General features: G+C 41.5%; 1 protein-coding gene across 8 annotated transcripts in view; it reads left to right on the top strand.

Moving 5' to 3' along the window:
• SACM1L (SAC1 like phosphatidylinositide phosphatase) overlaps positions 1-26,466 on the top strand; it is a 37,277-nt gene extending 10,811 nt beyond the window's left edge. Inside the window, exons 3-21 of one of the 8 annotated variants that reach the window (XM_059664317.1) lie at positions 895-969; positions 2,999-3,126; positions 4,658-4,807; positions 7,490-7,549; positions 8,360-8,393; positions 9,396-9,497; positions 10,825-10,910; positions 11,729-11,815; positions 12,286-12,354; positions 13,250-13,329; positions 15,556-15,654; positions 17,139-17,277; positions 20,064-20,133; positions 20,251-20,323; positions 21,202-21,295; positions 21,412-21,504; positions 21,755-21,889; positions 22,527-22,584; positions 24,786-26,466. In XM_059664317.1, coding sequence (XP_059520300.1) covers positions 895-969; positions 2,999-3,126; positions 4,658-4,807; positions 7,490-7,549; positions 8,360-8,393; positions 9,396-9,497; positions 10,825-10,910; positions 11,729-11,815; positions 12,286-12,354; positions 13,250-13,329; positions 15,556-15,654; positions 17,139-17,277; positions 20,064-20,133; positions 20,251-20,323; positions 21,202-21,295; positions 21,412-21,504; positions 21,755-21,889; positions 22,527-22,584; positions 24,786-24,922 — 1,769 coding nt within the window. In that variant the 3' untranslated portion in view covers positions 24,923-26,466. Of the gene's footprint in view, positions 1-894; positions 1,011-2,998; positions 3,127-3,589; positions 3,843-4,378; positions 4,503-4,657; positions 4,808-7,489; positions 7,550-8,359; positions 8,394-9,395; positions 9,498-10,824; positions 10,911-11,728; positions 11,816-12,285; positions 12,355-13,249; positions 13,330-15,555; positions 15,655-17,138; positions 17,278-20,063; positions 20,134-20,250; positions 20,324-21,201; positions 21,296-21,411; positions 21,505-21,754; positions 21,890-22,526; positions 22,585-24,785 lie in introns of those variants that run through there. The other 7 variants (XM_059664321.1, XM_059664320.1, XM_059664318.1 and 4 more) reach the window with 7 other exon arrangements.
• The last annotated feature ends 804 nt before the right edge of the window (positions 26,467-27,270 follow it).

Genomic DNA, 27,270 nt, shown 5'->3' with positions numbered 1-27,270 from the left:
TCAGAATAATAGGACTGCCTTTAGAAAAAAGAACTTGGATTTACAACAGTGTTTCAGTGATAATTAAACTGTGACCGAAAGAAAAGATTTCTAGTCACATAAGTTTGGAAAACCATGAATTACACAGTGGGACAGTTTTGTTTTACCTTAGGCCTTCTCAGAGCTTTTATTCTCCTGTGCATTCTCACTCTTCCTGGGAGAGGGACTAGGGATGATGTGGACAAAGTAAATTAAGCTTATTTATTGGGGCATTATTCCCTAAACTGGAGTTCTACAAAATATGTTTTGTAAACATGTTGGTGTTGGCTAAAAGTTTAACAGTTATGAAATGAACCCTATAGTCCAAGATTAATAGATTAATTTATTAATAAGGGCATTGATAAAGTCGCAGTTCATGGTGATGCCTCCCTACTGTACAAATTACTATTAGACACGAGGAGGAGGCTTTTCCTTCTATCTCCCTTGAACCTTCACCTGCACTTCCCACATTCTTAGGCATAGCTAGGCAAGTCTTCGTTGCATTCCATTAGTTGCATGTTGAGATTAAAATCATGTCTCAACATTCCTCCCACTTACTTTCTAATTATCTTAAAGGGATAAAGACCTTCTGGCAAGAGGTTGAATAAATTTAGTTGAAAATTGACATTAGAAATAGCCCACAGTTTACCTGGTAGGAGTGCTTGAGCATGTTACATTTGACACCATATTCGGGACAGGCAGAGAGCTTTGTAAATGTGGACATCCTTATTTTAAATTCTGCCCAAATGGAGGACTAATGAAGGAGTATTGTTTTGTAACAACAAATCATGTATGTTTACTTAATAGAAGTAATTGTTGAAATCCCATTCTTTTGGTGAATGTGTTCTGTGATTTTTTTTTTCTTCTCTTTTAAAGTCAAGAAAGATATTCCTCCTTCAGCTGTCACAAGACCAATATTTGGTATCCTGGGCACAATCCATCTGGTGGCAGGTAAGGAAGAAATAAGAAATAAGCTAAGATGGACAAATAAGGTAATTAAATTGACACTTGGAGTATAAGATGAAGCACTACTTCATGTCATGCTTTAGGCAATAATCTGTGGATTTAAATATTTGTCATTAATTTCTAAAAATAATATACCCCAAATGGTTAAATTTATCAGCCTGAGGTTTTATTAAAAACGAATTTTTTATAAATTCTAAGAGGGTTTAAGTAAATAATTTAATGCATTGATGGATCAGAAGTATTCTACTTTCAACTCTGGACTGAGTTGAATATGACGTAGTGCATGTTAGAGAATGTTACCTGATTCTGAGCAATTAGAAAGTGGTTTTGTTAGTCTAAATTTAATTTCATTGAACTTTTAAAAAATTCATGCTGTGTCAGGTACTGTGCTAAGTAATAAAAGATGTATGTCCTGCCCTAGACAGTTTGGCTCAGTGGATAGGCCATCGGCCTGCGGACTGACGGGTCCTAGGTTCAATTCCGGTCAAGGGCACATGCCTGGGTTGCAGGCTCAATCCCCAGTAGGGGGTGTGCAGGAGGCAGCCGATCAATGATTCTCTCTCATCATTGATGTTCTCTCTCTCTCTCTCTCTCTCTCTCTCTCTCTCTCTCTCTCTCTCTCTCTCTCTCTTATCAATGATTCTATCTCATTATTGATGTTTCTCTCTCCCTCTCCCTTCCTCTGAAATCAGTAAAGATAATTTTAAAAAAAGAAGAAAATATGCAATACTTAAAAAAAAAAAAAAAGATGTACGTCCCTTTTGGTCTCACTTTACAGTCTAGTGAAAGGCATGTTAGTAGTAAATTACTGCAGTACAGTGTGACAGCATCTAGGAGAGAGATGTACATAGGAAAACTGCCAGGGAGGGCACTTGTGGGTAGAGCCTTGAACAAAGCTTAAGAATTAATTAGTGGGAAAGGCTTACCCTGTTTTATTTGTGGGGGGCGGTGGTGGCCAGGATCAGGGTTGGTGCATTGTGTGTGGTGCTGTGCTGGCTCCTTGATGCCTGACTGCTCATCTTTGTACTGATGCTCCAGACTTACGATGGGCTTCCATCCCAATAAACACATCATACATGGTTGAAAATATCCAAAGTCAGAAATGCATGTAATGTACCCAACTTACCGAACTTCATAGCTTAGCCTGGCCTACCTTAAAGGTGCTCAGAGCACTCACATTAGCCTACAGCTGGGCAGCATCTCGGATACATGAACACACCAGTTTACCCTTATGATCGTGTGCCTGACTGGGAGCTGCGGCCCTCAGCCACTGCCCAGCATCACGGGAGGGTCTCCTACTGCATATTGCTAGCCTGGAAAAGATCCACATTCAAAAATTGAAGTATGGTTGCTACTAAATGCATATCGCTTAGCACCATCGTAAAGGAGAAAAATCCTAAGTCAGACTATCATAAATTGGGAACCATCTGTAACATTGCATTAACCAGTTATACTACTGCCTCAGCACTTTTCTCTAACATTATAGAATGACAGACATGAAGGACATAGGAGTGGTGTAGATGGGACCTTGTCCTACAGAGGCCAGATCTCATAACTATGTTGATTTAGGCTTAGGCTACACACTGGGAAGTGTATTAGCAGAAGCCTGTCTGCCTTGGGGTTAACAGGAGAGAAAGGGAGAGAGAGAGAGAGAGAGAGAGAGAGAGAGAGAGAGAGAGAGAGAGAGAGAGAGAGAGAGAGAGAAAGAGAAAGGGAATCTTCTGTCTCTACTTTGATCTGCTAAGATCACAGCTTCAGCTACCAAAAGCTTTTGCGTTTATCTTTTTGAGAAAAATAATTTGAACTTTCAATAGGAATTTTTCTAAATAATATACTGGTCTTACTATTTATAAATTATAAGATTGCTTTAAAAAAGTATGGGCCTTTTCTCTGTATAGCACAATACAATCTCATTCACTAGCCTTTGGAGTTTAAAACAAGGACCACTTACTACTTTTGGCATTAGAGTTGCCTTTTTATATTTATCTGAGTCTGGCTTTGCTTTTTTTTGCAGGAAATTATCTAATTGTCATTACCAAAAAGATAAAAATAGGTGAATTTTTCAATCATGTAATCTGGAAAGCAACAGATTTTGATATTCTTTCTTATAAGAAGACCATGTTGCACTTAACTGATATTCAGGTAAGAAATGGAAGCACTTAACTAATTGCAAAACCCAAAGTAGTACCATGGGGTGGAGAGGAGGTGGAATACATAGAATGTTTGCTGGATTTTTTTAAGCCTAATTATTTAACCATAAAGCAAGGTCACTTTACATACTTTTACACCTAGCCATAAAATGTATTTAAAAAATTCTTCATATATTTAATTTCTCTTGGTTTGTATTTTAAACTGACTCAGTTCTTAAATTGTGAAATTTCATATGGAGAGAAAAGGACAAACAGAAAATGCATGTTCTCAACACCCAATTTTAACTTCATATTTTTTTTTTGTAAAAGAAATAAAACGTTAGATACCTTTGAAGTTGCACTCATCCTATTACGTTCCATCTTTCCCCATAAAATTTTTTTCTTCACTTTTTCCACATGTGACTATAAATATGTGTGTATATGTGTTCAAACAGTCCTCTTTTTGCACGATTCCTGTATGCATGGATTTCAGTTAGCATGGTTAGTTAATATCAGTCTTCCAACAACATGGTTTATATTTCAGTTATCCTGGTATACTAACTAAAGATTATCCCACTAAAGATGAAAGTGCAGACAAAAGGTGACAACTCTAGGAGTGAAATTCAAATTGAACATAAATGGGGTGTAGAAGAAATAGCTGACTGTGCGAATGCTGTTATTGTTGCTGTTCAAGAGACTCTAAATACACAGCGAGAGGTCTCAGTGAAGGTGAACTTACTAATATTAACGAAGTGCTTATGTCTCATAATTACCAACCATCAACATTTATTTTTTAAAATCTCTATTTATTGATTGTTTTGAGAGAGAGAGAGAGAAACATCCATTTGCTGTTCCACTTATTTATGCATTCATTGATTCTTGTTTGTGTCCTGGCCAGGGAAACAGTTATTTTTTAAAACAAAGATTAAAATAAATGTCCATCTTGGTATTTATTGGGAAAGCCAGCTAAAATTATTACCAGAAAATAAAGATAGATATTACTTTTACAGGATTTTTCTTTTTAATATAAAAAGAAAAGAATTCTACCCCAACCAGTAAAGTTTCTTAAGAACGGGATGTTATTATTCTCTTGTTATTTACTAGGTTACTGGGCCCTTCGAGAATTTATGTTTTTCATTTGATAAATGAGGATAATACTAATCTAGCAGGGTTGTTTTTGAAGGTAGAAAATCTATGTAAAGTATCTGGGACACAGTAGGTCATAACCTAAGTTGGTGATGTTTCATTAAAATAACTCTTCTGCCTATAGAGTAAAAATTGTGGAGGACATCAGAGGGAAGGAGTTCTGCCTCACCAATGTAGTCATACGTTACACTAGTTATTGAGTATCATCTGGAGTCAGGAACTGTCCTAGGTCCTGGGGAAATGGTGAGCATCCCTCCCCCTCCCCCAACCCAGTCCTTGTGCCAGTGATATTTAATAGGGCCAGACTAACAGGTTTTTATTTTCATTCATTCTTCATGTTGACAGATTCCTTTCAAGTCTGAGGTAGACTGATTTATTTTTATCTCCTTTGTTTACAGTTACAAGATAATAAAACCTTCCTAGCAATGATAAACCATGTATTGAGTGTGGATGGGTTTTACTTTTCAACCACATATGATTTGACCCATACTTTGCAGCGACTATCCAACACTAGTCCAGAGTTTCAAGAAATGAGTCTCTTGGAAAGGGTAAGCTTAATTGACAGGTATTTTTACTTATTTGGGGTTCTTTTTTTAAGGGGCATATCTGTTTCTTCCATAAAAATATATATTGCTTTTTCTAAATCCTGGCTGTATCAGGATTATGTATGGGGCTTTGAAAACTTACCATGTTTCAGATATACGTCAATTCCCAATTTAGGACCCCCGTCTGTATGTTACACAGACAGGACTGAGAGCCATGACGTAGGTAGTCAGAAATGCAGTATAAATACACACATTGGTAATCCCCTAGCTCTAGGTGTTCTACAGCCTTAACAGATATTAGTAACTTAATTATTCTTATAAAATAGATGTTCTAACAGGCAGTGAGTGTTCTTTCTGCAGTGGATTACAGTTTTTGCAGCTGAAAAAGTAACAACTTACTGACTTAAGAACTTGCTTTTTTTGTTTAAGATGGGGGTTTTTTTGTTATTATTTTTTAAAGATGAACATATCTTTAAAACTAGGCCTCAAATGATCTCATCTTAAAAGTGCTGCTGTAGGAACCTGGATGATTGCTGTCTTGATTTTTTATTAACAAACCTTAGTTGTGTTTAGGTGGCAGAGAGAATTTAAAAGGTTGCTGTCAGTTATGTATTAGATTGAACCATAAGAAATTGCCAGTAATTGACCAGTTTTGACCAATAAAAATGATAATTTCATTTAGTTCAACCTAAATCAATGTTTTTTTGTTTTGTTTTTTTTAAATATATTTTATTGATTTTTTACAGAGAGGAAGGGAGAGAGATAGAAAGTTAGAAACATCGATGAGCAAGAAACATCGATCAGCTGCCTCCTGCACATCTCCTACTGGGGATATGCCCGCAACCCAGGTACATGCCCTTGACCGGAATCGAACCTGGGACCTTTCAGTCCGCAGGCCGACGCTCTATCCACTGAGCCAAACCGGTTTCGGCCTAAATCAATGTTTTAGTTGATTGGCATTATTAAGATCTCATACTCTAATCTAGTACAATTTATGTAGGTTTGGCTATAAATTCAGATGTAAGCTAAGCAATCAAGAAATTTGGCTTTTAACTACAAAGAAACTTGCTTTTTAAAGCAGTTACTACATTCTGAATCTGCATTTGTCAAATGTCTCTCAGATGCCTGTTGTGGACCAGGCATTGTATTAGCCACTTAGGGATACAGAATGAACTGACAAGGCCCTGCATTGTGGGAGCCTGCAGTCTCCTGGGGAAGCGAAGTCCAGGCAATCACAAAACAAGGAGCACTTGCTGCCGTGGCAATTTGTGCCAAGTGTAGCGGGGTCCTGAGGAAGGTGGGTCTCGTTCTGTCTGCGGGAGTCAGGGATGGCTTTACAAAGATAACTTTTGAGTTGAGATTGAATGATGAATAGACCTTAGTGGTCAGGTGACAATGGGAGAGGGGGGGTTCTGGGCAGAGATGGTGACAGTATTAGGCTAAACTGAAAAAGAAGCTGTCACATCTGGGGATGCGGAAGGAATATTTTGTCAGCTAATCAAGAGAGTCATTCAGGTTAACATAGGGAATCACAAAAGTGATAATGGCACCACCTATGCTTTAAATGTTTTAGCTTCACATGAAATTTTACATTGACTGGTCAGTTTTCTTATGTAGGACCATAGGCTTTCCTTTGTTTTTGGTTCCTTGGTTCCTAATTGTCTTCTCTGGACAAATTACATCCATAACACTTCCCAGTTTGAATCTCTAAAGATTCTGACACAGAGCAATCTGTTTGCAGAATCCTATAGGTTTTCGCTGTGCCACTCCCACTTCTAACTCAGCAGCAGCTTTGTTTCAGCAGTTTACCTTTTATCAAGTTAAATTCCAAACCATTCAGCTCTATAGAAACAGCAGCTTGTTTTTAAATCACATTTCATTGATTTATAAAATATTTCGTTAAACTGTGTATTGATGAATAACAAGTACAACTGGCCCAGACCAAAGGGGAACACACACCTGAATCTCGGGAATGTACCATCTGCCTGGTTATAACTAAGCACAAGAGCCACTCCCTGCAACTCTCAGCTGGTGGTCGTGGGCGGGGTGGGAGTGGTGTGTCAGTTGGTGTGTTTTATAAAGAGAATGGAGAGAATTAATTGATCTACTGAGTTGTTGAAGGAGCTTCTTATGTATTTATAATTTGAACATCAGAATGGCCAGAGATGAGATCAGAGAGTTAAGTAGGGGCTGCCAGATCCCAGGCCTGGTGAGGCCATGCGAAGCTTTGGCTCTTTAGATGACAAAGAGCCAGCGAAGACTTCCCAGCAGACAGGAGACCTGACCTACCTGTCCTGTTAGAGAATTGCTGGCAGCGTGTGGAGGGACCAGTGGGAGGGGCAAGGCCAAGACTTGACTTCATTAGTTAGGCTGGAGTCAAGTGCTGCTGAGGTGGTGGGAGTAGGGATGTAGAAGAGAGGGCAGATTTGGAAGAAGACTGGACTAAATTGACGAAATATATGAGCAAGAAAGATCCTGAGAGGACTCCCAGGTTTCTGGGCCAGCAGCACTGGCTTGAGGCAGTGAGGCAGGAAACCCAGAAGAGGAGGGCCCGATTTGAGGGGAAGGGTTTTGTTTGGAGCCTGTCAAAGCCACCGGGTGGAAACATTGGTTGTCATATTTTTCTTTCTGTAGAAACTCACCTTGCCAAGAGATGCTTTATTAATTGTAAAACTTCTCTCTTAGGCAGATCAGCGGTTTGTATGGAATTGTCACCTTCTGAGAGAACTTTCTGCGCAGCCAGAGGTAATGTACACTAAATAAAACCTGCTTATTTGTTACAGTCCAAGTTTTAATTGCATACATAGTAAAATGGCTCCCTAATCACCAAAGATTTGGGTAAATCTAACCTAACTGTTTATGACTATTAAACTTGGGTCAGGTCTGCCATCTCAGGTTGTATCTCCTGTAGGAGCCTTAAGTAAAAATACACTGTTTTTATAAGTAAGAGAGAGATAATGGGTTTTAGTGGACGAATAATGGAGAAATGAGGGACCAGAGCCAAGACCCAAGCAAGTGGAGAGCTCTGCATTTGTCTTCCTGTGGGGATGTGATTCCATAGGCATCACCTTCCTCTGTCCTTAGTTTATACAAATGAAGTACAAACAATGAGGACCAACTAGTAGGCATAATATAGTGAATCTGGTTAAACAGATTTGCCTAATGGCTTTATTTTTTGCCATGTGCTTTTCTTTTTGGGGACAAAGTAGTTTGAGCTGCAGACAGCCAGTGTGGGCACATCTTTTCCCTAGAGGAGTGGAGTCGTCGGAGACAAAGACTGAAAAGGAGGGAGGAAAATGTTCTGCAACTGCAGTGGTTTCATTAGTGTTCTAAAATCTGAGTAGTCAAGCCCAAACAATTATAGCACATTCTTGCATTTTCTAATTGAAAAGATAATGTTACATGAGAGAAGTTTCTTTATTAAGTTACCCATAAGATTACTACCTTGTTATACTTGTATGTTACCTCCTCATGTGTGAATACACTTTATATAGTGCTGATTGTTTACTTTTAAACTATATTTAGTCCTAAATGTAATGTATGTCTTCATTTCAGGTCCATCGGTTTGCTCTTCCAGTAATACACGGCTGTATCCTTACATGATACTCTAGTTTTCTAGCAGTCTTTGTTTGAATACTGTTACAAGGCAGATTTAGTGACAGCCTCAAATATTGCATGAGGAGAGTCTCAAATATTGCAAAATTAAAAGCAATTTATAATTCTATAATTATCTAATTGTAAATTTACTTTAAAAACTAATCTTTATCACGGAGATTATAATAAAAATAGGGAGGGAACATGAGCTGGCTGTGGAAGGACAAGCACTGTATGCTGATGAGTGCCTAGAATCAGGACGGTGCCCTGCAGAGATGGAGGCGATTTCCTGTCTAGGCGATTTTAGAATAGTTTATTCATGAGGAAATAATGTTGTCACAGGCTTAATGTGAAGCTTTAAATTAATGTAGTTTCTTGATTAGAGGTATAGTCACATGTTTTGCATACATACAGAGAGATCAACAAGATCCAAGGCCCCAAGGCAGGCGCATGCCTGGAGCAGAGAGAGTGGCGGAGTGATTAGAGAAGTAGCTGTGCCGAGATTATGCAGGGCCAAATAGGCCGTGCCTTTTAGCTCAGCCGTGATGAGAAACTGTTGGGATCTAACTAGAGGGTGGGCATGAGAAGATAAAGGAGAGCAAGGGAGGATGCAAGGAATGATTAGAAGGCAGCCTCAGTAATCCAGGTGAGGGGCAACGTTGCCTAAGACTTAGAGGATAGCAGTTCTGGTGGTGAAAATGGGCAGGTTCTAGATATATTTTGCAGGTAGAGCTAACGGGATTTTCTGACAATTTGTACATGGGATATGGAAGAGAGGTGGTTTCTGAAAATTTACTCTTTTGACCAGAGTACAAGCCATCCACTGAGGTGGGGAAGAGCCTAGACGTGGGAGGGAGGCTGAAGAGTATTCAGGGTTCCATTCGGACATGTGAAGCTTGAGATTTCTATAGACATCCAGGTAGATTTAGTCATACCAAACTCCTCTCTTTCATACACGTGATTTCTCTGTATGTTATATTTACTTAATGTAGTTAAGTTATTACTATGCACTCGTGTTCTATTAATGGAAAGTACTTTGATTGGATTCTCATCTCGAGGAGGAGTTGCTTCAGAGCTGGCGTGCGCTATTACGTGAGAGGTAGGAATAATTTTGTCGAGTATGCTGCAGTTCTGGGTTATATCTGTCACTACTGAATGTGACATGACTGTAATCTTTTGTATTTTATTTGTTTTCATTATCATTTGAAAGCCTCAATAGATACTTATCTGCTGCTTCATTATACGAATTAGTTAGGTCTTCTGTGCCTTACTCCAGCCACTGTATTTATTATGTTGCAAATGTTAAGAGACCCTATACACTGCTTCTTCCTTCTCTAAGAGGCACCAATCATGTTATTTGCTGGATGTGTGACAGCAAGCTGAACTCTGTAGTTTCAGTAACCTGAAATCATAGCAGAAAGTATTTTCTCTTATTATTCTTGGTTTCTTTGCATGCATAAAGCTAGACATGTGACTTTATGCCTTCAACTTTAAAGATCTACATTTGTTCTCTAGGCTTTGTACTAGCAAATGCTAGTTTCCTTAAACCAAGCATTTAAAATCTGTATTAAAAGTTACTGTCATTATGAAAAGGAGTTTCTCTCTCTCTCTCTCGCTTTTTTTTTTTTTTTTTGCCAGACTATCAGAGTAAAATCCTGTGGACCTTTAGATAAATCGTAGAAGTTTGGGGCCAGGGAGTTATTTGGTTACTCGCCCTTATTGTAGATCAGGGGTCCTCAAACTTTTTAAACAGGGGCCCAAGTTCACTGTCCCTCAGACCGTTGGAGGGCCAGACTATAGTTTAAAAAAAAAACTATGAACAAATTCCTATGCACACTGCACATATCTTATTTTGAAGTAAAAAAACAAAACGGGAACAAATACAGTATTTGTATTTGCATGTGGCCCGTGGGCCGTAGTTTGAGGACCCCTGTTGTAGATAATACAGCAGAGGAAGAGAGACACTGAGTGAGGTGGTTAAGATCACAGAACCCTCTCAAAATCAATGGAAAAAACATCCTCGGGTGAGGATTAACCAAAAAAACAAACAACAAAACACCCTGGGATTTATGGACAAACTTTCAGGAGTCCTTGAGAATTTGTAATTTTTTTCCTTTACAATATATCTCAAGTTTGAGAAACACTGTTTTTGAGGAATCATAGGATTGTATATGTATAAACAGTTGATATATTAATATTAAATAACAACCAACTTTATTTGTTAACAGGTCCTTAATACTCCCCTTTAAGCCTGTTTAAAATGAGCATCTATTAGCTTTCTGGTCATGTGTTAATGCATTTGTTTTTATAAGTACTTTTCCACTAATTTGAACTGATTTAATTCTTTCCAAGTTAAACTGAACTAGTGAGTTTCTGGTGTGTTTCTTATGTGATAAACATAGTTAATTTAATTTTTTTCAATTTAGGGATTGATTCTGAAGGCCACGCAGCTAACTTTGTAGAAACAGAACAAATTGTTCACTACAATGGAAGCAAAGCTTCATTTGTCCAGGCAAGTTAACATGTCTGTGGGCAGCCGGCCAGGTGAGCTGGCCTTTCTGCTTGGGTCATAATTTTGTCACGTTACTGAAATTTCTCTCTGCTCTCCTCCTTTTAAAAGTAATATCTTTGTCTACAATGTGGAATAAGTTCACCCAAAACAAGGGTATTCCATTAACCTGACACTCAGCTTTCTGGCATTTCCTCCCTTGAATTAGGTCCCTAAAGGAGAGGGGTAGGAATAGGAGGTGCCGGGGTTATGGAAAGGAGCCACCTTTCAGCCTAATTCTTCAGACTTATTCAGGGCAGGGATGATGGGACAGCGGACTCTACCTGCGCTGACTTCATTGTGAGATAATCTCCTTTTCTCGTTGCCTCCCTAAGGAGTTGTGGAACACTTGCTGCTCCAGAGCATTAGTAGCTAAACATATACGTTCATAGACATACTCATTTGAGAATGAATACAGCCATTTTCCAGTTTTATTATAATGCCAGATTATGTAACAGACATAACATTAATTTCTACTCAGATAAATGGATTTATTTTAGAATTTAGGAAAACACTAAACTGTACTACACTAGCAACATGCATATGAAATCAGAAGCAGAAAAGGGCCTTTCAAATGTATTCCCACAATACATGAACTTTAGATTAGGAGCAGGCACACATGGACTTCTTTCATAGTTGGTAGGTTGTATATATATTTTTCCTTTGTGGTCATTGATATGTATATACCCCTGACAACATGTAAGGTGAGAAAAACAAGTTTACGTGTATGTTTGATATATATTTTTTTTTTTCACATTTCTCTCTCTCTTTTTTTTTTTTAGACTCGAGGATCAATACCAGTTTTCTGGTCTCAAAGACCAAACCTCAAGTACAAACCACGACCGCAGATTAACAAAGTAGCAAATCATGTGTGTACCTTCCATGGTTTCCTTACTGGCTAAAAATAGCCTATTGGCATTGTAATTTACATACAGAGCATGTATTTATTCCTCGTAAGGCAGAATTCATCATCCTTGGGGCCTTTCTCCTTGGTCCTGGCACATAGTGAACCTAAACCAAATGGTTGTAAGATGGCATGTTAGAAATGTGGAAGAACAAGCTGTAGTTGAATGCTATCACACATTTAGATTTTAGAGATTTCAGTAAGATCTGCAACTAGAGTATTTAGTGTATTCTATTTGATACTGTGCTCCGAGTTAAAGTAGCAATATTTCATCTTGGAGTAGAATGGCTTATAATTGCTATTTACTAGTTGGTATTTAGAATATCTAAAAGACATTTTTCTATAGAGGATATTTAAGGAGATACTTTACATCATCTTATAAGTATTCTTACAGTGCCCTCTGGTAAAGTGAATAACTCTTCTTTTCCTCTCTAGATGGATGGTTTCCAAAGGCATTTTGATTCACAATTAATTATTTATGGAAAACAAGTCATAATCAATCTGGTATGTTTCTTACTTGTTTCTAGGGGAGCAGAACAAACTTTTTTTTTTAACCTAACATAAAATTCATCATTATCATTTTTAATTGTGCAGTTTAGTGACATTAAGAATGTTGTGCAGCCATCACTACTGACCATTTCCAACTTTTCTTCATACCAAACAGAAACTCAGTATCCATTAAACTTAGCTTCCTATTATCTGTCTCCCCTCAGCCCCAAGTAACTCTGATTTGCTTTCCGTATCTATAAATTTACCTGTTCAAATACTTGCTCCTTTGTGTCTTGCTTATTTCACCTCGCATAAATTTGTTAAGGTCCACTCATGTCACAGCATGTATCAAAATTTCATTCCTTTTTAAGACTGAATAATATTCCATTATATGTGTGTACCACAGTTTGTTTATCCATTTATTCATTAATGGACATTGGATTGTTTTGAGCAGAGGTGTAAGAATCCCTGCTCTCCATTCCTTTAGCTATATACCTAGGAGTGGCTTTTTGGTGATTGGACGTTTTCTTGGTTGCTATAAACCTTTGTTTTCCAGAGCTCCTAAGAAGCTGGTTGACAGCTTCTGGTTTTCTCAGTGTTTTTGTAAGGGAACAAGAGCTTGGAGCTTCCTGGTCCTGCATTTTGCTGATGTCACTCTCTCCTTTTATTTTTTTAAAATTTATATTTTTATTTATTGATTTGAGAGAGAGGGAAGAAAGGAGAGAGAGAAAAACATTGATTTGTTGTTCCACCTATTTATGCATTCATTGGTTGGTTCTTGTATATGTCCTGACCGGGATCAAACCTGCAACTTTGGGACAATGCTCTAGCCAACTAAGCTAGCTGGCCAGGCCATCACTCTCTCCTTTCAAATAAACTTAAAGCTATAGTGTTTTTAAATTTTTTACAGGTTAACCAGAAGGGCTCCGAGAAGCCACTTGAACAGGCATTTGCAACAATGGTGTCCTCCTTGGGAAATGGAATGATCAGGTACCTCAATATAAATTTGTTACAGGTCTTTTTGGATTAGATGTATACTTGCACACATACACAAGTATATAGATCCCACATTCTATGCTATATAATAAAAGCCTAATATGCTAAGTGTCTGACCATTCAACCAGTCACTATGACGTGCACTGACCACCAGGGGGCAGATGCTCCGACCAGTAGGTTAGCTTGCTGCTAGGGTCCGGCTGATTGGGACTGGGCAAGACGGGCCGGACACATCCTGGAGCCCTCCCACAGTCCCTCCCTGGCCCCAATTGTGCACTGGTGGGGTCCCTTGGCCTGGCCTGCACCTTCTCGCAATCCAGGACCCCTCAGGGGATGTCGAAAGCCAGTTCTGGCCTGATCCCCTCAGGCCAGGCCGAGGGACCCTACCGGTGCACAAATCTGTGCACCAGGCCTCTAGTATTATATATTTCATAGACATATGTTTTAACTTGTTGGTTTTTTAATACTAGATCAAAGCATGATTTTGTTGGCTTGAAATTTTCTGGCATAATTTCTATTGCAGAATAACTTCTTAGCAGTTGAGTTTAATTTGAACTTTGCAAAAATTTAGTCCCTGATTAACATCCCCTTCTAGAGGCTTTGCATCACTATGGTCACTGGGCCACGAATTACATTTCCTTGTGATAGCTTTGTGTGGTCTGTGGTCGCAGCCCCCTCATGAGCTGGAGCACTTTACTCTGGCATGGTGGCCTTGTCTAGAGCAGCAGCTTGGCCTCTCCTGTAAGTCACCAGGCAGCAGTTGCAAACCCTGTGTAGCCTTGTCAACAGAGGGCGATTCTAAGATCAGCAGTTGCCTGTGGAGAGGTGCGAGGTAATGAGCTTTCTGTGGCAGGAACTGGGGCGGAGGAGGGGCTGTGCTCTGGTAGGAAGGAGTCACAGACACAGGGAAAACTTTCCAAAGAAACAGTACTGGGTTATTTGGGGTTCAGCAGTAGACTAATATACTTAAAATTATCATATTTTCTATTTTATGTGATATTTTATATTATCAAAATAAAACTATGTAACTCCTTCTTAGAAGATATAAATGTGCCAGTGAACTACTTAAATTCTTTGAACAAGTCTAGAGCTATTCCTTCTGGTCAGAGCACTCCAAAAATAACTGTCACAGTGTCACTTTTATTGGAGCTGTCACTGAAAATGCTTCCCTTACTCCCGTCTTCCCAGTGCCAAACCTCTCAGTTGGTTAACCTCTATTTTCATACTTATTTCTAGTTTTGTTTCTAACTTCTCACCTGCAATAATGGAAGTGATAGGAGACCCTTTTTTGACCTTCTTAGAACAAGCCCACAGTCTGGTGATGCCCCATCAGTTTCTAGGAGCCAAGGGTGTCACCCGAGCAGACACCTCCTCTGAATTGAACTCTGTAGGCGAGTGCAGTGTCCTTCTAGTCCTACCTTGTGACTCGGCTTGAGCCTGAGAGGGAAGTTAGGCAGAAATGGGACACGTGAGGATCTTCATGTGTCTGTAGTGCTCAGGTCCTCTGTCCACTCTTCCCCCCTTAACCTTCAGGAATTGGTTCATAATTTTCCCCTCTCAAGGGGCATTTTTCAGCTCATAGTAGGCTGCCTTCACTGATAAATGTGTTTTAACATTGAAAAGATGTGTCTCTCTTAAGTATCTGATAACTGAACACAGCCCATCATAGATTGACAAACAGGAAAATTCTACCATGTATGTGTGATGCATAGATATTGGCAAAAGGAAATTTCTTGTTAGTATGGTCAGTAACTAACCAGAGAGGGGGCCATTCTGCCTCTGTTCTTCCCTAGTACACAACACCATCTAACCATTTTGAACATTTTAATCACTTTGAAAAACAATACAGTGGGACCCTGTCCTTTGCACACGGGGGTAAAGTATAAACATGTGCCAGACACTCAGTTGGAGAGGGCTCCTTTATACTGCACGCCTGGTTGCTGCACCTGAGCTCACTCCTGCACTGAGCTAGGCTGCTCTGTTCTCAGTCTGAGGGCCTCTAGAAGAGCATGTGAAGGCAGGAGTGGGTGCATTTTCCCTCTGGGTTACGAGCGAGAGGAGGTGGGTGTGTGCACAGCGTAAACCTGGAGGGAAGGGGGCCTGCTGTCCCAGGATAGCTGTGTGCTGTGAGATAGAGAGGACAGTCAGCTAGGACGGTGTTGTTGTTAGAGGGAAAGTGAGTAACCTTTGGTTAGTTTTGAATATCTTTTGTTTTGGTAGATATATTGCCTTTGACTTCCATAAGGAATGTAAAAATATGAGATGGGATCGACTAAGTATTTTATTGGATCGGGTAGCAGAAATGCAGGATGAATTAAGGTAAGCTATTTATTTCCCTGTGGTGGTCGTGGAAAGAGGTCTGTGTATATATTAACCATATTTATTCGTTGTCTAGTAGACTTACAAATACATTTCCCTGGGTTGACAGCACTTGTCCATACTATTATTTTTAGAGTTTTCTTTTGTTTTTGTGTGGGTTTTTTTAACATATTTTTTATTGATTTAAGAGAAGAAGGGAAGGGGAGAGATAGAAATATCAATGATGAGAGAGAATCATTGATCGGCTGCCTTCTGCACTCCCCACACTGAGGATCGAGCCTGCAACCTGGGCATGTGCCGTGACCAGGAATCGAACCGTGACCTCCTGGTTCATAGGTTGACATTCAACCACTGAGCCATGCCGGCTGGACTAGATTTTTTTATATTGAAAAGATGAGACGTTATAATTTAGAAATATTTTTAAATTCTTAAAAATGACCCATAACAGGGTATTTTTGTGTTTTTATGAATTATCTTTCACACATTAATAATTTTTTGCATAATTGAAGTTAACTTACACTGTTTAATATTCAGTTGTTTTCACTAAACATTGTCACAGATTTGTGTCATTAGCTTTTCTAGTCCTTGTGAGACTTGTATTTAATGGCATTCTGTGTTCCCTTGTGTCATGATACAGTTTCAGTTAAATGCTTTCCTTGGTTAAGTTTTTGTTTCCTTTTCTCTTCCTGCCATGAAAGGTTGTGTTGCAGTGAATCACTCTGGGTACATACGTTACTTCTGTTAAATTATTTCCTAAAATAAATTCTTGAGAGTAGAAATTAGTGGATCAAAGGGTCTGAATATCCTCATAGCATTTTTGTGTGCGTTTACCATGTTATTTATTGTGTTGTTCACAGGTTTACTGTACTTTGCGCATATGTCAGTCTTATTTTAAAGCTAGAAGAAGGAATGGAAACCATCCTGTCAATTGTCTGCCTTAATTAGTATTATCTAGTATTCATCACATGCTGTTCATGCAGTCTGCCAGGCACTTTGACTTCTGTGTGCATTGTGCATTATCATTCACACCTTCAAGCAGCCCAGCATGGTGCTGTCACCTCCATTTTGTAGATGAAAAAATGTAGGCTTGGAGAGATTAGGTTAATCATGTAAAGTCACACAGCTAGTTAAGTTGCCTAAGGAGTAAGGCCCATGCGCAGAAGTCTGTATTTTGTGGAAGAGCCACACTCAAGGGGCCAAAGAGCCGCGTGTGGCTCACGAGCCGCAGTTTGCCGACCACTATTTTAGGTGAAATGACCTGTGATGTTACAGTTGTTGTTTGGATGGGGAGTTCACTTGCCTCAGCACTTCAAACGTCTTTTTGGTCTGTGGTAACCAGGTATCCCTGGATCGTGCATTTCCTGTCTGACATTTCAATTTACTGGTTTTAATAATGTTTCTGATCGGAGTCCTGTGTTATAAGAGGTATGTCCTTGGTAGATTTAACTGACTTTTATGAGAGTGTTTATACAAATATGTTTTAGTTATTTTCTAGTGGACTCTACTGGCAAGGTGGTGACGAATCAGGAGGGCGTGTTCCGCAGCAACTGCATGGACTGTCTGGACAGAACCAACGTGATCCAGAGTCTGTTAGCTCGGCGCTCGCTTCAGGCCCAGCTGCAGGTGCACACCCTCCCTCCCTCCTTGCCTTACTTCCTTCCTTTTCTTTCTTTCCTTCCTTTCCTTTCCTTTCTTTCTTTATCTATTGACTTCAGAGAGGAAGGGAGAAGGAGAAACGTCAATGATGAGAGAATCATTGATCGGCTGCCTCCTGCACGCCCCCTACTTATGATGAAGCCTGAAACTGGACATGTGCCTTTGACCGAAGTTGAACCTGGGACCCTTCAGTCCACAGGCCAAGGCTCTATCCACTGAGCCAAACCAGCTAGGGCAGTGGTCGGCAAACTCATTAGTCAACAGAGCCAAATATCAACAGTACAACGATTGAAATTTCTTTTGAGAGCCAAATTTTTTAAACTTAAACTATATAGGTAGGTACATTGTTATTAACTTAATTAGGGTACTCCTAAGGCTTAGGAAGAGCCACACTCAAGGAGCCAAAGAGCTGCATGTGGCTCGTGAGCCGCAGTTTGCCGACCACGGAGCTAGGGCCTTCTCTTCTTTTATCAAACAGTATAGCAAAAAATTAAAGAAACTTCATCTTTAAAAATCAATAACAAAAAACATTCATGTTGCCCTCACCTTAACCCAGCTTATGTTGTTTTTGTGTCTTGCCATCTGTGGCTGTGCATTTTCCGTGGTTGGTATGTGCATGTGCAAGTTTCAGTCTTGCACTTTCCTGTAGCATCATATATGTCATAATTTTTATGGGTTGCATTCAGTTATACTAAGTCATTTAGGTTGCTACATTGTTGGCTTATAAATAACACTGTAGAGAGGATATATGCATGTATCATTGTTACTTTATTTCCTTCGGGTTAATTCCTGGAAGTTCAATTATTGGGTTAAAGGGAATTATATATACATACACACATACACACACACACACACACACACACACATACACACACACACATTTTTTCACAAGGGTCATGCCATTTTAGATCACTTACACGGACATCAGTAAGTGATCCATTTCATGGAACTCTTGCCAGCATTAGATATTTTCACTTAAAACTTTTTTTCTATTTTAATAGTACACAGTAGTACTTCCAGGTTGTTTTCATTTGCATCTCTTACTACTGGCCAAGGATATTGACTCCCAGGTAAAAAGCTCTGACACAGCTTTGCTTCATCATTGAGATCATGCTGTTTCGGAAAATAGATGTGAATATTTTCTTCTATTTATGTTTGGACTTAAAAATATGTACATCTGCCCTAACCGGTTTGGCTCAGTGGATATAGAGCGTCGGCCTGCGGACTCAAGGGTCCCAGGTTCGATTCCGGTCAAGGGCATGCATGTACCTTGGTTGCGGGCACATCCCCAGTAGGGAGTGTGCAGGAGGTAGCTGATCGATGTTTCTCTATCCCTCTCCCTTCCTCTCTGTAAAAAATCAATAAAATATATTTTTAAAAATATGTAGCATCCAACTTTCTAGATCACATTGGCATTTGTTATGAGGGGCAAACAAAAATGCATCCCAAATGGTTTCCTGCTGAAATAATTGGGAAGCATTCAACTTTGTTCACAGAGGTTTTGTGGCACCCAGGGAGGAACTGTGGCAGTAGAGTACCTCCCCCGGGATGAATTGTCCCCGAACCCTAAAGTAGCGTGTGCCCAGGGCGTGGACTCCCTATTGGAGGTTCTCCAGTTTCCTGCTGAATTGGGTGCTTGTCAGTCTGTTGGGTTGACTTCAGAGTGTGTTTTTCAATAGCGGCAACATTAGGAATGGTGTTTTCCAAGGCTGATGAACAAAACTCTACTTTAACCGGGTTCTGTAAGCTACAGTGAACTGTTCTAGTGCTGAATATGGTGGTATAAACCTGACCGATTTTAGACACTCGGGGCAGGAACCCCTCTGGCGTCATCAGTGCCGGCTGGGGTGGGGACGCCAGGGGCGCCTCTTTCCATTTCCAGTGAGGGCAGAGCGGCTACCCCTCTGAGGTCACCACACCTGTGCTGTGTCTGGGGTAGACACAGAGAAGACGGTGGTTCCGAGAGGGTTGAGGGTCCACGACCAAGCCCAACGCAGGGCTTTCTAACCAGTGGCCAGTGAACCCAAAGGGGAGCCACGGGTGCCCAGGAATCCCGAAATGCTATGTGAAGGGCTGCACGGGTATGCAGTTTGTGGGCAGGTAGAATTCATCCATTTCTTGCTGGTTAGGGGGTAAGTTTGGGGTGAGGAAGCCTGGGGATGGTGAATTGTGGGGAAGGCAGAGGGGTAAAGGCAGTGGAAGGAGGAAGCGATGGCAGGAATCTCACAGGAGCTTTCACTTTCTCCTTTTCCTTTCCCTCCACTCCTCCTCCAAGTACTGACAGCCCTGCCTGTTCCCTTGGTGCTGGGGCTGCGGGGGAGCCCTCAGAGAGGCTTTGCCCCCTGGCTGGGCAGAGGGCCTGGGTCCACTGGGACCTCAACAAGGAACGCACCTCCTGCCTGCAGCCGGAACCAGGAACCACGTGAAGCGATTTGAGGATGGTCTGCTTTTTCTTGCCCTTTTTTAAAAATTAATCCTCACCTCAAGATATTTTTCCATTGATTTTAAGAGAGAGTGGAAGGGAGAGGGAGAGACAGAAACACGATTGGTTGCCTCCTGTATGCACCCCAACAAGGGCCAGGGAACCTGCAACCAAGGTACTTGACCAGAATTGAACCTGGGACCCCTCAATCTGCAGGCCGACACTCTTACCTACTGAGCCAAACCAGCTAGGGCAGGACGGTCTGCTTTTTCTTTTAAATCCTGGGTGCTGAAATCTAGAAGATGTAAACATGGGGTTCTTCTCATTTCAGAGACTAGGTGTTTTGCATGTGGGACAAAAGCTTGAAGAACAAGATGAATTTGAGAAGATTTACAAAAATGGTAGGTGTTTTCTTTAATAGAGGCAAAGTTACTCAAATTTTGAAATAAATTAATATTTTAGATTTAGAACTCTGGTTGTCATTTTCATCATCAGCTGCTTTTTACTTTTTTTCACAGCCTGGGCTGACAACGCAAATGCTTGTGCCAAACAGTATGCGGGAACTGGTGCCTTGAAGACCGACTTTACCAGGCAAGCCATGCTTTTTAAATAACATTCGATACGGCGTTCACAGGTCTGGGCCACCTGGACAGCTTTCAGACAGCAGCAGTAAGAGCAAACAGCAGCGCCCGGGCCCCATTAGACCAGTCAGGTCGGGTGAGGCCCAGGCTTGCTCGTGGGCTCTTCGCCTCCCTGGGTGATTCACATGCACAGCGAGGACTGAGAACAACAGCTCTTCAGTTCTCAGATGTACTGGGCCCCCGAGTCCCTGGTTAGGGCCAGCAGTTCTGGGGCGGGCCTGAGATTCTGCACCTCTAAGCAAGCACCCGGTTTCTGACGCTGCTCCTGGGACCACACTGATAGCGAGAGGTGGGACCACTGAATATGTTACAGATGCAGGTGGGCTTTTTCTGCTGTGTGGGTTCCCTGGGAGCAAAATAGGATTTCTTAGCTTTTCTGCTGTTTCGTACCCCTTAACCTGGACTTTGTTTCTCCTCTTATTTCTGGTCTTTGCAAAGGGAACTGAATGCTTTTTCTCCTTGTGCTACTTTGGTGGTGTTTTAGGAAGAGAATACATATTTCTTGGACCCCACTACTGGTCATTTATGAGGTATCTCCTTTATAGGTTCAAGGTTGATTTTAAAAATTGTAACTCCCTTACTCCGTAACACACACTTACTGGTCACTTTTTCGCACACTGTAAAACTGGGGGAATTTAATATGCAAATACAGTGGGGCCTTGATTTACGAGTTTAATTCGTTCTGAGTCCGAGCTCGTTAAGGAGCTTGTTAACTCAAATTATTCTATCAACTCAATGCAAAAAATCGGCCGAGAGACAGCTGGTATCTCAAAACTCGTAAGTCAAGGCCCCACTGTATGTAACTCAAAATTGACCTCTTTCAACCAGAACTGGGAAGAGAACTCAGCTGGGACTTGTAAAGGACGGCTGGAACTCACTGATTCGGTATTACAAGAACAACTTTTCTGATGGATTCAGACAAGTGAGTTTGTATTTGATGCTGATTATTGGTCATTGGTGGCTGCACCTTTGCACTGTTCCTCAGTAATGTGTGCACACCTAACTTAGGAGTTAATGGTTTTCTTCTGTCTGTTCTAGGACGCCATAGACTTGTTTCTGGGGAACTACTCGGTGGACGAATTAGAATCTCATAGTCCTCTAAGTGTTGCACGGGATTTGAAATTTCTGGCGGTAAGAAACCTTTATTTTTTCAAGTAGTTAAAAGCATTGTATCTGAGGGTATAGATGGTGCCAACTCCCCTTGATTTAAAACATTTATGAATTCTAAATGGAATATAAATGCTCCGGTTTCCCCTAGGAGTGTACTGGGAGAGGAGTAAAGAAACTTCGGAGCATTTTTCTTTCAGATTTCACTCCGTCTTGCACATCCTTTTAATGCAAGAACCATAGCAAGGGGAACGTAAAAGGCTTCTCATTTCAGGAAGACTCCACGCCCCTTACGTGCAGGGATTGTTGGAGGCAACCTTGTGTCTCAGAAGGCAAAGTACAGGCATATACCTCAGAGATACTGCGGTATCAGTTCCAGATACCGCAATGCAGCGGGTATCGCCACGCAGTGAGTCACGGGAACTATTGGTTTCCCAGTGCATGTAAAAGCTTGCACTGTGCTGTAGTCTGAAGTGGGAAATAGCATTATGTCTAAAAAAAAAAGCAATGTACATATCTTAATTAAAAAAAAAATTTATTGCTAAAAAATGCTAACCATCACCTGAGCCTGTAAGAAAATGGCCTTGGCGGGCTTGCTTGACACAGGGTTGCCACAAACCTTCAATTTGTTAAAAAAAAGACAAAGCGCAGTAAGAAGTACAATAAAACAAGGTGTGCTTATACGGTTCCGGTACTTCTCTCCTTTTTGACTCCTTTTACCAGACTTGCAGGAGCCACTCTGGGGTCCCATTCCAGTGGGCAGAGTCCTGGAAGGAAGGGGGCCTGGTGTCCTTGGCTTGCATCTGGGCAGCTGCCCTCCATGTGGTACTTGATTTGGAGCAAAGTCATGCTTCTCACGTTTGATTACTTAACCATCTAAAGGTCTAGGCAGCTGTGACTAACCCCTAAGTGGTGATGTTTTTTGAAAAAAGATATTTGTATATTAGATAGCGGACGAGGTTTATTCTCTTTCAGGGAAAGCAAACTGATTGTGCAACTACTAGGGAGCATTCTTACTGATGTTTTCTCTCTGTTCTCTCTCCCAGTTGCCTATTATCATGGTCGTGGCCTTTTCAATGTGCATTATCTGCCTCCTTATGGCTGGTAAGTCTGCTCCTATTTCACCATCTTACACTCGTTTAGAATGTTGAACTTTCCTTGTATAGCATCTTGAGTTTTAGAATCTACTCAACACTTGATGTTCCCCAAATGAATTCAGTGAGTAGAATGAACAGATAAGATTAGTCCTTAGATGTGACCAGAGGAAAAAATATACTCGGTAGCTTCATAAATGTTTTTTTCCTGTTATCATCTGCTTTCTAGAGATAAGCTAACTACTCTTAATATTTTGATGTTTTAATCTTTATAAGTGTGATTTTTTTTTCCTAAAAGTGAAATACACATTTTTTAAAAACCTGTTTTTTCCACTGAGTAATATAAACCTTTTCCATGTTATTTTTAAAGACTCCAAAGTATTCCATTTATGGATTTATAGTTTATTTAACCAATCACCTATTGGACAAATGTTTTTAGTAGGTTAATATAGTACTTATTAAATTTTAATAGATTGAGAGCAAAATTGCCTATGGACTGAGCTGCAAGGTCTTTACTGGTTTTCTTTTTTTCTCTCAATATTTTCTTGTTACTAAGTTACTAAGCACCTAAGACTCACGTGTCTCCATTAAGTACTCTGCAGTCTCTGGGAACTGGCGCCTGCCTGGGCTGTATTGTGCTCTTGTACTGAGGTCAGCCTCCAGTCTCCACCCCCACCCTGCATTCCTTGGGCTAACATTTCTCAGCCTGGACCCTATTCAGATGCCGCCCCCATGCGCCCCCCAAAAACACACACAGTGTTCCCTGGTTCTCCCACCAGACACCCTTTCCTCCTCTGATTTCCATAGCACTCGTAAGCCGCCCCCCTTTTAACTTCCTAAGCACCTAGGATTTCTTTTTTGCGTGTGCCTCTCAGTGGTAAGGATCTGCACACCCCTCTCTCACTGGATCAGCACCTTCCTGAGTGCATAGATGGTCTCTCTCCTTGGTTACTGCCTGCATCCGGGGTGTAGGAAGTCCCGCTCAGTTTGCTGAGCGAAGGACTCCTGTTTCACCCCCACCACACAGATTCTGCCCGCTCCTGGAAGGGAGCCAGTCCCTCTCATCTACATCCCCTCGGTGGTCAGCATTGCAGCAGCCACTGTGGGGAAGGAGGCGGCCTGTGGTTGCTCTAACACAGGGCTTACTTAGCAAATTTTTCCTGTCAAGAGTCAGACAATCAATAGTTTACACTTTGCAAACTACCTGTAATCTCTGTTGTGCACTGTTTGTTTTTACCACTCTAATAAGGTAAAAAGCCTTCCTAGCTCATAGTGTAATAACAGGCCCAGGGCTGGAGGGCATAGGGATCGCCGTGTGGCACAAATGGTCCTGTGTCAGGTGTGGGCAGAGGAAGGGGACAGGGCCAGCCAGCATGTGCTTCCTGGTCCCTCAGGCCTGCAGGCTGTTTACTCCCAAATCCTCTGACTGCTTTCTTCACAACACCACCCAATGCCATTTCCTGGGAGTCCCCCCACTGTTGCTAGTTGTGCTATTTTTATTTTTTTTATTGTGGACTTACATTTCCCTGTAGAGCCCCCTCTGGAGAGGCAGGAGAGCCAGGGGTGGGCATGGCCTGACTACCTGGACAGCTGTCTGGGGAACGGTGGGGGTAGGCAGGCAGGGGGCTTGTGAGGAACAGCCTTTCTCCTTTGTCCAGGAAGAATTTTGAGACTCAAGAGCTGGGAAGATGAGCAATCACACAGACTTTGTTATGTTTTTAAGTAAAAAGAGACTGAATGCTGTGGATGGTAACATCTCATGTTAGTTGCTTGCTATGAAATAATGAGCCTTGTGGTGTCTATATACAGTAGTGTCTGATTTCCTGGACCCCCATGCAGCATGCTTTCCCACAGCCCTCAGGAGTGGGTCCCCACCTTGCTTCCCTCTCCACCAAGGAGGCCAGTGTGATCACACGGACAGGGTACACAAGGTCCACTCCTCAGGGACTGCAGCCAAGTCCAGCTCGCCTGGCCTGCTGCTGACCTTCGTGAGCTGCAGAGCTGAGAAGTGCCCTCAGCAGTGGTTACATGTTATTCAAATAGGCTACCAGGCCCGGCCAGAGCTTGAGAACTGCTGGCCTAAAGCTCAAGCGAGAGGTTCTGTATTTTGTAAACTTTTAATGTCCAAGATGTGCTGAACGGCTGAATATTGGCTCTGGTCTCAGTAAATGACTTTTACTGATCAACTCTTTGTTTTTTTTGTATCAACAGGTGACACTTGGACAGAAACACTGGCCTATGTGCTCTTCTGGGGAGTCGCAAGCGTTGGAACATTTTTTATTATCCTTTACAACGGCAAAGATTTTGTTGATGCTCCCAGATTGGTCCAGAAAGAAAAGATAGACTGAGTGTGTGTCTGTGGAAAGCGGCTTGGCCTGCAAGACTCCATCCTGCAGAACTGGAGTCTTTACTGACCCGCTTTCCACAGGAGCCGAGGTCTTAGGAAGCCTTTAGCCCGAGCACATCTGTCTGTGCGGGGCGCTGACTGACCGTTGGTGATCTGCCTGGTGATCTCTGCTGTCGGACGCTGTGTTTATAATCTGAAGCTGTTCTGTGATTCAAACAGAACCTGAATTCAGCTCACGGGGGGAGGACTCTGTCCACTTTCAGTTTAATCAGCTGTTGGAGAATAAGTAATACATCAGAAACCTAGCTCTCATTGTGTGGAACAGTCCATTGTTCATCTAGCTCGGTTTCATTATCGTCACTATGGAAGCATTACTTTGGCAAGCGTACTTTCCTACACACCTTCGGACTCTTCTTAAAAGTTTAATGGACGCTAACTGCTCTGCTTATAGAGTGTAAGTCTTCTCCATTCATCGAGGAGCTTGACAACACAGCCATGACTTCGCGGTGGGAAGAGAAGGGGCCGTGTTCCTGGGGGTCTCTGTGGGGCTGCCTTAGCTCAGCTTCTTCAAGTGTGATGGAAAGTTCAGGTATGCTGTACCTTTTTTAAAGGGTATAAATGAAATCAAAGATTGTCAAGTCTCTCTCTTATGCTAATGGTCCAAAGTCACCTGTTTGTAGGACTGCCCTCGGCTGCTCAGCTGCTTCCTCCGGACCCGATAAGGCAGCGTGGGCCTCTGAGAGGCTCTTGTCCGGGGTCGGTGGTGTGGGAGGTACCGCTGGGATGCTCCCCCTGTAAAGCCGCTGTTAGCCATCAATAGTGTGTGTAAGATGTAGTGCTTCCAGGTAGCACAGTTCTTCAAATCAAGGACCAACTGCAGCTCTGAATTTATGTATAAAAACAAACCTGAAAACCATGCTTTAGAGGCTGTGCAGAGGTCTAAGTCAGACTGTATATTCAAACTGTAATTATGAGGTTTAAATGGTAGGAAAGTATGTGAGGTAGTACAATTGCCACTGTCTTAAAACAGCTCAGTTAAATATGCAACCATGTGTGTTATGCTTGAAAACATGTGCAGTTCTTTCAGTAGTAATCTTGTTCTCCTCAAATATCTCTAAAAGCGCCTTTTCAACATCGCCTTTTATAAACAATAAGTTACTGCTTTTAGAAACTAAAGAAAGTAACAGCTGGCAAACCTTCTGTAGCGTAAAATCAATCATTAAAATTCACAATAGGGAAAGTAATTAGAATACCTATTCTTAACATGTAAATAAGCAGAATTTGTTCCAAAGATGAAATGCTGAAACTTAGTTCATGTCTGCTGTAACCTATTACTCAAATGCTACTGGGTGTTTCACGTTGAGAGCTCATTTCAACTTCAGCACAAATGGAGCTGACGCTGGTGTGGCTGCTTTGCGATGAATGGACTAATTAATGGTGGGCCGATCGTAAGGTTCTACACTGCAGAACCCTGCAATGATTTCACTTCCAAATTCACGTACTGTACATCCTGAGTGAAAATAAAATGTCATATTTTCTAACTACTGTCGGTGTCGTTCCTGCACTTGTCTTGAAAGGATTGTTCTTTTTTATTACATGTTTAAAATCTTGCAAAGCAATGCAGGTCATTACATAAAAATTAGACAACGTAAGGGAACCAGAAACCCTACTTTCTAGTTATGATCACTTAAGAAACTGTGTTCATCCTTCTAATTATTTCCTAGTTACAGATAAAGCCGGGGAAATATTTAGTGAAGTATAATGTCCTTACAAAGAAGCCCTCTGTCCCCCCACCAGATTGCAATTTACTTTAAAAAATAATACAGGTCCCAATTGAGAAGTGCAATATTGCTTTTTAGAAAATGTTCTCTCAGGCCACAGGGTCAGTGAGAGCCAGGGGATGCTGACTGAACACTTTGGTGCCGAGGAGGCACTCGAACGCACAGGGGAGTGAGATGGTTCCTGGGCAATGGCCTCTGGGATATACAGCCCCCATGAACCATGTGAAACTGCCATGGACGCGTCCTGCCCCTCCCCGTGTGGCTCTGCAGTGGCTGTCCCTGCTTCCTTTGCTGTCTTCCTGCAGAGGGGCTTCAGGAATTCTCTGCCACCATGCCCTCCCGTGTCCTTCCCTTCCCTGCCTGGTGATCGGTGCCTTTCCAGGGCATTTTGAGAGATTTAGTGTATTATCTAGGTCCTCTATTTGTGCTCTCTTTCCTTCTAGCTCCAACATGAAAGCTTTGTCCCATTCAGGGTTTAGTGACAGGGTGGGAGTCGTGGGGGCATAATCCCCAGAGTCACTTGATGCAGATTCATCAGTCCTGATGGCACAGGACTTACTTTTTGTGT

Source organism: Myotis daubentonii, chromosome 14 (assembly GCF_963259705.1).
Source record: "Myotis daubentonii chromosome 14, mMyoDau2.1, whole genome shotgun sequence".
NCBI lineage: Eukaryota > Metazoa > Chordata > Mammalia > Chiroptera > Vespertilionidae > Myotis > Myotis daubentonii.
The sequence above is the reverse complement of the archived record's forward strand: the minus strand, read 5'-3'. Positions and strand labels throughout refer to the sequence as shown.